The sequence below is a fragment of the Carlito syrichta genome, unplaced genomic scaffold (assembly GCF_000164805.1).
Source record: "Carlito syrichta isolate Samal-C Ts95f unplaced genomic scaffold, Tarsius_syrichta-2.0.1 Scaffold303037, whole genome shotgun sequence".
Lineage (NCBI taxonomy): Eukaryota > Metazoa > Chordata > Mammalia > Primates > Tarsiidae > Carlito > Carlito syrichta.
Genome location: NW_007247133.1, coordinates 68,506 through 78,369, shown reverse-complemented (window position 1 = coordinate 78,369; position 9,864 = coordinate 68,506). Strand labels below are relative to the sequence as shown.

General features: G+C 44.3%; 2 protein-coding genes across 2 annotated transcripts in view; one reads left to right on the top strand and one right to left on the bottom strand.

Moving 5' to 3' along the window:
- TP53TG5 (TP53 target 5) overlaps nucleotides 1-1,282 on the bottom strand; it is a 5,153-nt gene extending 3,871 nt beyond the window's left edge. The window contains exons 1-3 of the mRNA XM_021712056.1: nucleotides 1,235-1,282; nucleotides 874-948; nucleotides 545-675 (exon numbers count right to left, since the gene is read on the bottom strand). Coding sequence (XP_021567731.1) covers nucleotides 545-675; nucleotides 874-948; nucleotides 1,235-1,282 — 254 coding nt within the window. The remainder of the gene's footprint in view (nucleotides 1-544; nucleotides 676-873; nucleotides 949-1,234) is intronic.
- The window catches only part of SYS1 (SYS1, golgi trafficking protein), a 26,033-nt gene extending 16,435 nt beyond the window's left edge, over nucleotides 1-9,598 (top strand). Inside the window, exon 4 of the mRNA XM_021712065.1 lies at nucleotides 9,558-9,598. Within this exon, the coding sequence (XP_021567740.1) occupies nucleotide 9,558 (1 nt within the window). The 3' untranslated portion in view covers nucleotides 9,559-9,598. The remainder of the gene's footprint in view (nucleotides 1-9,557) is intronic.
- The last annotated feature ends 266 nt before the right edge of the window (nucleotides 9,599-9,864 follow it).

Below are 9,864 nucleotides of genomic sequence, written 5' to 3'. Positions count from 1 at the left end.
GTGGTAGCGCACGCCTGTAGTTCCAGCTACTTGGAAGGCTGAAGCGGAAGGATCACTGGAGCCCAGCAGGTCGGGCCGGGAGTGGCCACTGCACTCCAGCCTGGGCGACAAAGTGAGACTCCGACTCAAAAAAAAAAATCCGATATTACTTATGAGGAACTGAGCCTCAGAAAGATTAATTCTCAACCTTCAGGGGCCAGGCTGCAGGTGAATATCTAGGTTGTGTTGACTTCGGATGCGGCCAGGAGGAGTGACTTGAGGTGAGACCCTGATTATATAAGTATAACCGTTGCTGTGACCATAGCTCTGATACCAGACAGGAATGACTTCAAATCCTAGCTCTGCCATTTTCCAGTTCAGTTAATTGAAACAATTCACTTCACTCTTGAACCTCAGGTCTCCATCAGTAAACTAGGACCAATAAATTCCTCATAGAGCCTTTGTGAAAATTAGATTTGTTCTCTAAAATCCTTAGCACAATGCCTGTTCCCAGGAAAGATAGCTATGGAGTCTATCATGGGGGCCATGGGTGGGCCGAGCTCACCCAGAGGAGATGTGGAGGCTCTGTGGAACTCTGAGCAGTGAATTCCAACACCTTTTGGCCAGGTTATGCAGTTCTTGGATCCGACGGTTCGAGCTCTTGAGTAGCTTCAAGAGCGACAAGTTTTTAAATACCTGCCAGAGATGAGAAACCAGAAAAATAGAAGCTTCAGCTCTCCTGGGATAGCCTCCCACTCCTCTGCCTGCCCCTGTCTCAACTCAGCTGAAGGCTGGGCCTGCTGACCCTTCTGTGTCACTCAGCCTGGCAGCCAGAGACAGCACTGTGTGGTGCTCCAAGCCTCACCAAGCTGGGACCAGAATGGGGCATCTCACCGTTCTAAGTCGGTTTCGCTCAATTACTTTGTTGACAGGCTGCTTTATCTTGTCCTGCAGTTTCTCACTTTGCATCTGAGGAACAGAGGGGTGAGAGAGAAAGAGGGAACACAGAGGAATTCACCTGAATCCCTTCATTATGCCTCTCCACTTGGCAGAGCATGGTTTGACCAACCCAAACTGAATGTTTTGTCACCTTGGTTTGGGGGCAAAACTGGGGAGACCATTTTAACTCTCCTGATCTCCCTTCATCCTTCACCTTTCCCCCCCAAGTTGAAAAGCCCCTGTCCTTGGTGTGGCTGGAGACTTTGCCAAGGTCCCCTCCAGGTGGCTTACCCCCAGGGTCCCATCCAAGCCTGACCTTGGAAACCACGCTCTTCTTGGGCTTCTTCTTTGCTGATGGGCTCATGCTGGGGCTCAAAGACAGATGGACCAAGACTGATACCAGGTACCACCTGCCCTTCTCAGATCAGCCAGCACTTAGGCTGGGCATCAGATGATGGTGCTGGCTTTCCCAGGGGGGTAGCTGTGACATCACTGAAATGTGACAGCAGCAGGGCTGGGTCTCCAAGGAGTGTGGGTGGCAGAGGTGGAGGATGAAGGGTGAGATGGAAACTCCCATCTGTGGAGAGACAGAGACAGTAGGCGACAGGCAGCAGCGTACATTGTCACAACCTCCCTGTGAGGTAAGAGGATTATCCCCTCTTTTTAAATGAGGAAGCCAAGGTTCAAACAGCTTAAATAATTTACTCAAGGCAACACTGCTGGATAATGGTGGGCTGGAAACCTAACCAAGGTCTGACATTCAAACCATGAAATCAGGGAGTCCCAAGCTATGCTCATCTATTCAGTCATATTGTGTATATACTGGGTGCCTGCTACATGCCAGGTGCTTTTCTAAGTACTAGAATAACAAAATTCTTACTCCCAAGCTTACATTCTAGTGGAGGCAAACAAAACTGTGTGTGTGCGCGCGCGCACACGCGCGTGCATGTGATGTTTACTAATTGAAACAAAGTATATATATGTGTGTGTGCTTATTATAAATTTCATGGCTGGAAATAAACAATAATAACATTCTACAGTACTCTTTACCATAAATTCCACTAGCCAATTGCTTCTTACAGTATGCTTTTCTTGGGTTTTGCCTAACGCATCTATCCATAGCCAACCTGTGGTTGTAATGGGTAAATAAGTGTGGTACCAATGTGAATGTTGGTATTTTCATTCATGCTAAAGAGTAAGAAGAAAGGGAAAAGGTTAAAAAACAAAGACATAGGAATTTAACATGTTTGTCAATGATCTGTTTGACTTATTTACTGAATTGAATTATAGTTTTTGAATACTAGAAGTACATTTTCTCATTTTTGTTTTTGCTATTTACAAACGTAACAGCTACAGACCCAACACCTATTTACATTTAATCTGCATTATTAACATTTTCTTCACTTTTTTTTGGTATGTCAGAGTCTTACTCTGTAACCCAGACTGAAGTGCAATGGCACACTCACAGGTACTGCCACCCTAACCTGCTAGGCTCAGGCAATCTTTCTGCTTCAGCCTTCCAAGCAGCTGGAACTACAGGTATGTGCCACCACACCCAGCTAATTTTTTCATTTATTGTAGAGACGAGGTCTTGCCATGTTGCCCAGGCCGGTCTCGAACCCGTGGGCTCAGGCAATCCTCTCATCTCTGCCTTCCAAAGTGCTGGGATTACAGGCATGAGCCGCTGCACCTGGCTGCTGTTTGATTTCATCTCCTATAACTTTTTTTTTTGAGTTGGAGTCTCACTCTATCACCCAGGCTGGAGTGCAGTGGCATGCTCATGGTCACAGCAGCCTCAACCTGCTGGACTCAGGCGATCTTCCCGCCTCAGTCTTCCAAGTTACTGGAACTACAGGTGTGCGCTACCACATCCAGCTTTTTTTAAAATTTATTTTTTATTGTAGAGGTGAAGTCTCACCAAGTTGCCCAGGCTGGTCTCAAACCCCTGAGCTTAGACAGTCTTCTCACCTTGGCCTCCCAAAGTGCTGGGATTACAGGCTTTTGCATCCAGCTCTCCATTACTTTTTTTTTTTTTTGCATCCAGCTCTCCATTACTTTTTGCTTCCAGCTCTCCATTACTTTTTTTTTTTTTGAGTTGGAGTCTCACTCTGTCGCCCAGACTGGAGTGCAATGGCCGCTCCCGGCCACCGCAGCCTCGACCCGCTGGACTCCGGCGATCCTTCCGCCTCAGCCTTCCGAGTAGCCGGAATTACAGGCGTGCACTACCACGCCCAGCTAATTTTTTGATTTATTGTAGAGATGAGGTCTCGCCTGCCCAGGCGGGTCTCGAACCCACGGGCTCAGGCAATCCACTCACCTCAGCCTCCCAAAGGCGCGGGATTACAGGCTGAGCCACCGAGCCCGGCTTTCCATTACTTTTGTTTTTTTGTTTTTTTTTGAGTCGGAGTCTCACTCGGTCGCCCAGACTGGAGTGCAGTGGCCGCTCCCGGCCACCGCAGCCTCGACCTGCTGGGCTCCGGTGATCCTTCCGCCTCAGCCTTCCAAGTAGCCGGAATTACAAGCATGTGCTACCATGCCCAGCTGATTTTTTGATTTATTGTAGAGATGAGGTCTCGCTACCCAGGCGGGTCTTGAACCCGAGGGCTCAGGCAATCCGCTCATCTCGGCCTCCCAAAGCGCTGGGATTACAGTCTGAGCCACCGAGCCCGGCCTCCATTACTTTTTTAAGGCTAGACCAGACATCAGCAATTTCTTCTGTAAAGGACCTGATGGTAAATGTTAGATTTTACAAGCCATATAGTTATAGCTATTAATCTCTGCTGTCGAATTTTGAAAGCAGCCGTAGATAATGTGTAAATCATCCAAAAATTAATCTAGGTATGGTAGCGCGTGCCTGTAGTCCCAGCTACTTGCAAGGCAGAGACAGAAGGATTGTCTGAGCCCAGGAATTTGAAACCAGCCTGGGCAATATAGTTATTCCTTGTCTCTACAAAAAAATTTTTTTTAAGTAACCAGTATGGTGATCTGTGCCTGTAGTCCCAGCTACTCGGGAGGAAGAGGCTGAAGGGATTACCTGAGCCCAGCAGGTCGAGGCCGCAGTGAGCCTTGATCATGCCACTGCATTCTAGTCTGGGTGACAGTGAGACTCTGACTCAAAAAAAAAAAAAAAAGTTGGTAGGCCCATAGCCAACCCTGGGTCTAGACAGTTTACAACACTATTAATTAAAACCCAATTTATCATGTTTACCTATTTCTGTGATGTAAAACTCATTACAGCTGATTTCAAGCTACAATTGATGTCACTGAGCTTGGAGTTGGGTAGACATTCACGGTAGCATGCCATTATATATATATTTAAAAACAGAATTTATTTATTTATTCATACGTTTAAACTTGTCACCTTCAAAGTACTCTCTGTTTGGTGTAATACAACCATCAAGATGCTTTTTCCACTGCTCAAAACAGTTTTTTGCATTCATTGATTTTGATACCTTTTAGTGTTTCTGCTGTTTTTTGGTTTCACCTCTTCCACATCAGCAAAGATCAGGTGAAGAGGGAGGGTAGGGCACGTGGTCGTGCCATTTTTTTGTCAAAAAAACTGCTGAACACTCAGCATGGTGTGAGCAGGTGCACTCCTAAATCACCAATCATGAAATGGACAAACGTGTTGAAAGAATCTATTAAAAAAACTCACTGAAGCAAAACATAGCCTCTCACAACAACGCTAGATAGTACACAGATGCCAATGGGTTCTTAGAACATTTACCTAGTGAAGGAAGGCTGTACTACAAGGTGCCTGCTTTCCAAAAGACAGTCTCGGGGTTTTGGGGGGTCCCCCTCATATATTTCTACTGTACAGATACACAGATGTAAATTGCAAGAACATAAGTAACAGTAAAAGATAGTAAAAAAATTAGCAAGTGACAAGCTTTAGCATTTTTCATCTTTGTTTTTGTTTTGTTTTGTTTTTGAGTTGGAGCCTCACTCTGTCTCCTGGCTGGAATGGAGTGACATGCTCATGGCCATTGCAGCCTCAACCTGCTGGGCTCAGGCAATCCTTCCACCTCAGCCTTCCAAGTAACTGGAACTACAGGTGTGCGCCACCACACCCAACTAATTTTTCTTGATTTATTGTAGAGATGAGGTCTCACTAAGTTGTCCAGGGTGGTCTCAAACCCCTAGGCTCAGGCAATCCTCTCACCTTGGCCTCCCAAAGTGCTGGGATTATAGGTGTGAACCACCGTGGCTGGCTTCACCTTTGTTTTTAGCATCATTTATTTAACCGTAAGTTTATATAATTTAAATTTTAATGATGGCTATGTTTAACAACCAGCCTGCAGAGTTCCCAAAACATAACAGTCGATTTTTGTAAGCCCTTGTGAGTAAGCTCCAGTTCACCAATACTATCTCAGGTGGAATAAGTGCTTGGGGAAAAGAAAACAGGAGGGTAAAAGGATAGAGAGAGCAGGAGTTGAGGGTTTGCTATATTTAAATATGGTCTGGGAGAGATTCACCAACAAGATAAGATTTGAGCAGAGTCCTGAGGGCGTGAGGAAAGGGGCGGATGGTGGTGGCAGAAGATGAGGCAGAGATAATTGTGGAGGGTTGGGGACAAATCACAGCAGGCTTTGAAGGATATTGGCTGCTCTGAAGCTTGGGTGCCCAGCTCGCTGTATCAGAATAGTCTGAAAAGCTTGTGAAAACAGCTTTTGGTCACCTCCCTATTCAGTAGGCCAATCTGATACCCAACCAAGTGTGCGACCTACTCTACACCATATTGCTTCTAGCGGGGAGAAGTATGTATACACAGGGATGCTTAGCTCTGTTTTGGAGGGGTGACAGGCCACGCCTAGGCTGTGGAACAGCTCCTTACACATAATTGTCCTTTATTATTAGAGTGAAGGTGAGGTGGTTGGGGGGGGCCGTAAACAGTTGCTGTGGCCCAGGAAAGAAAGCAAGGGATGATTTGGCAGAAAGACATGGGGGACACTCCTTCTCTCCTTCCTATCAATCCCAGTATTCCTTGGCTGCTCTGCCTGCTCAGACATCCATCTCCTTGCTAACACAATTTCAGCTCTTATCAACTGGACTCCACTGTGGCTGCTCTGAGGCCCTGATGCCTGGTGGTCTGCATCAGAATCATCTACACCAGCCACTCAGCCCCAGGTTCCAAGGGCTGGGGACGCACTGTGTGCTGAGGGACAGCAGCATTACAGGCAGAGCATGCCTCCCTTTAATTTCTCAGGCCAAGAATGTAGACTCCTCAAGGGCAGGGATTTTTGTCTGTTTTATTCATCGATAAACCCCCCAAGAGCCTAGAACAGTGCCTGGAAGATAATAAGTGCCCATAATTATTTTTTGAAAAATGAAATGAACAGGCTTATCTATGATAAGGGTAATCCTGAGGGCTGTGGGACCACAGAGGAGGAGTCGCCAACCCAGCCTGAGGAGGTGAGGGAATCTTCCTGGAGATGGTAATGAGGAATGAAAGATGAGTGGAAGTTGCCAGGCAAAGGGGTATGAGGTGGGCAGAACATTCTCAAAGGGGGAGTTTAAAGAATAAAGGTTTGGAGTGGGATTTTGAACAGTCGCATGTTGCTAGAGTAGAAAGTAGGGGCCAAGAGCAGCATAGGCATGGGCTGAAACTAGAGAAACGAGTAAGACTTAGATGGTTAAGCACTTGGAAACCAGGCTGAGGAGTTTGTTCTGAGGGTCCAAACCTCCCTAGAAGGACTCAGTCAACACAAGGTGGCTAGATTCTGTGCTGGGAGCCTGACTTGTCTGTCTCTGCTATTCTGTTCTAGTCTATACCTTGTTAAATATTTACATTATTATTTTTTATTAGACTTTGTTTTTTTCAGAACAGTGTTAAGTTCACAGGAAAAATGAACAGAAGGTACAGATTTCCCATATACTCACTGCCTTGACACATGCATAACATCCCCCATATCAGCATCTGGCATTTGTTACAACTGATGAACCTACATTAACACACCATCATCACCCAGAATCCATAGTTTACATTAGGGTGTCTTACATTCTTGGTGTCAGGCATTCTGTGTTTGAGCAAATTCATAACACCACGTATCCACCATTATAGCATCATGTAGAGTACTTTCTCTATCCTAAAAATCCTCCGTGTTTCACCTTTTAGTCCCTTTCTCCTTTTTAACTTTTGGGAACTGCTAATCTTTTTACTGTCTCCACAGATTTACTTTTTCCAGACTGTCATATAGTTGGAACGATACTGTTTGTAGCCTTTTCAGGTTGGCTTCTTTCTCTTAGTAATATGCATTTGAGTTTCCTCCATATCTTATTATGGCTTGATAGCTCATTATTTCTTTTTAGTGCTGATAATATTCCATTGTCTGGATGTACCACAGTTTGTCACCTGTTGAAGGACATTTAATTACTTTGAAGTTTGGGCAATTATGAATAAGCTGCTATAAACATTTCTGTGCAGGTTTGTGTGGACATAAATTTTCAACTCTTTTGAGCAAATACCAAAGAAGTGCAATTGCTGGATCATGTGTGTAGTGTTGTTAAAAACAAACAAAACAACTAAACTAAACTAAACTAAAAACCACCAAACTGTTTCCCAAAGTGGCGTAGTCCGTACTTTTCACCCCTTACTCACTTCTATTCCTTCTGTAGCGATGCCCACCTAAGCATTTCATTTCCAAGGGGCAGGAAGTTCTCCGTGACCAGACTTGTACATCAGCAATAGCTCACAAAACAATTGTCCATATCCCGTCTTGTTTGATCTCCCATTTACACAGGAAAAACCAATATTCATAGGAAGAGAGACTTACCCAACGACACATGGTTGGTAAGCCTTGTGGACTAAATCCAAGTCTCTTGAGTGAGAATCCTCTGCTCTTTAAAACAAAATCAAAAACAGTGGGAAAATACACATAACAGAATTTGCCTTCTTAACCATTTTTAAATGTACAGTTCAGTGGCATTAATTACATTCTCATTGTTGTACAGCCATCACCATTGTTCATCTCTAGAACTTTTTTCATGTTGTAAAGTTATAATTCTGTACCCATTAAATAATAACTGCCCATTCCCCACCACCCTCTCCCCACCCCCGCCAGCTTGTGACAACCACCATTCTGCGTTCTGTCTCTATGAATCTGACTACTCTAGAAACCTCAGATAAGTTGAATCATGCAATATTGTCTTTTTGTGACTGGCTTATTTTATTTAGCATAATGTCTTCAAGGTTCATCCCTGTTGTAGTATATGCCAGAATTTCCTTCTTTTTAAAGGCTGAGTAATATTCCTTTGTGTGTGTGTGTGTCACATTTTATTCATCCATCCATTCATTGATGGGCACTTACATTGCTTCCACCCATTGACTATGATGAATAATGCTGCTGTGAACATGTATGTGAACAAGGCCTCTTCAAGGCCTTGTTTTCTTTTTTCTTTCGAGTTGGAGTCTCACTCTGTCACCCAGACTGGAGTGCAGTGGCCGCTTCCGGCCACCGCAGCCTCCACCTGCGGGGCTCCGGCGATCCTTCCGAGCAGCTGGAATTACAGGCACACGCTGCCACGCCCAGCTAGTTTTTGATTTATTGTAGAGATGAGGTCTCGCCAAGTTGCCCAGGCGGGTCTTGAACCCACAGGCTTAGGTAATCCACTCACCTCAGCCTCCCAAAGCACGGGATTACAGGCTGAGCCACTGAGCCCGGCTAAGGTCTTGTTTTCAATTATTTTGGGTATATACCCAGAAGTGGAATTGCTGAATCATATGGTCACTCTATTTTTAATTTTTTTGAGGAACCACCATGTTGTTTTTCATTTTCATTTCATTCATACCGTTATACATTCCCATCAACAGTGTCCAAGGATTCCATTTTCTACATCCTTGCCCACACTGGTTTTTATTCCCTCCCTCTCTTCCTCCCTCCCTTATAGTAGCCATCTTAACGGGTGAGAAGTTCCACGCTTTTGTTTTGTTTCCTTTCATGGTGTGCTTTAGTCTTCTCAGTTAGTTTGGTAAAATGTACCATTCTTAGTATCAAGTTTTATACGTTTTGACAAATGCATACTATTGTATAACACAACAATCAATATATGGAATGGTTTTATAACCCCCTAAGTTCCCTCAAGTCACCTCTTTGTAGTTAACTCCTCTTTCCATCTCAGTCCTGGCACCAACGGATGTTGTTCAGTCCCTATAGCTTTGCCATTTCCAGAACATCATATAAATGGAAGCATGCAATATGTAGTTTTTGAATCTGGATTTCTTTTGCTAAAGATTTGCACATGTTGAGTATTTCAATAACTTGTTTCTTTTCATTGTTGAATGTATTTATTTCTATAAACATGCCACTGTTTGTTTATGTGATCATTGAAGGACATCTGGGCTGGTTTCTGGTTTTCAGTGAGTATAAATAAAGTTACTAAATACATTTGTGTACAGGCTTTTTGGGGAATACAAGTTTTTATTTCACTTGGGTACCTACCTAGGAGTGGGCTTACTGGATCATATGGTAATTACATGTTTAAGTTTATAAGAAACTGCCAAGCAGTTTTCCAAAATGGCTGTACCATTTTACATTCCCACCAGTAATGTATGAGTGGTCTGGTTGTTCCACAACCTTGGCAGCATTTGGTACTGTTAGTTTGTTTTTAAAAAAATATTTATTTATCTATTTATTTTAGAGACAGAGTCTTGCTCTGTCACCCAGGCTGGAGTGCAGTGGCGTGATCATAGCCTTGAACTCCTGGGCTCAAGGGATCCTCCTGTTTTAGCCTCTCAAGTAGCTAGGACTATAGGTGCACACCACCACACCCACTAATTTAATTTTTTGTAGAAATGAGAACTTGTTTTGTACCCCAGGCTGGTCTCAAATTCCTGGCTTCAAGCAGTCCACCCACCTTGGCCTCCCAGAGCACTGGAATTACAGGTGTGAGCCACTGCACATGGCCAGGATGTATTTTTTTTTAGTCATTTTAGTATAGTATGTAGTT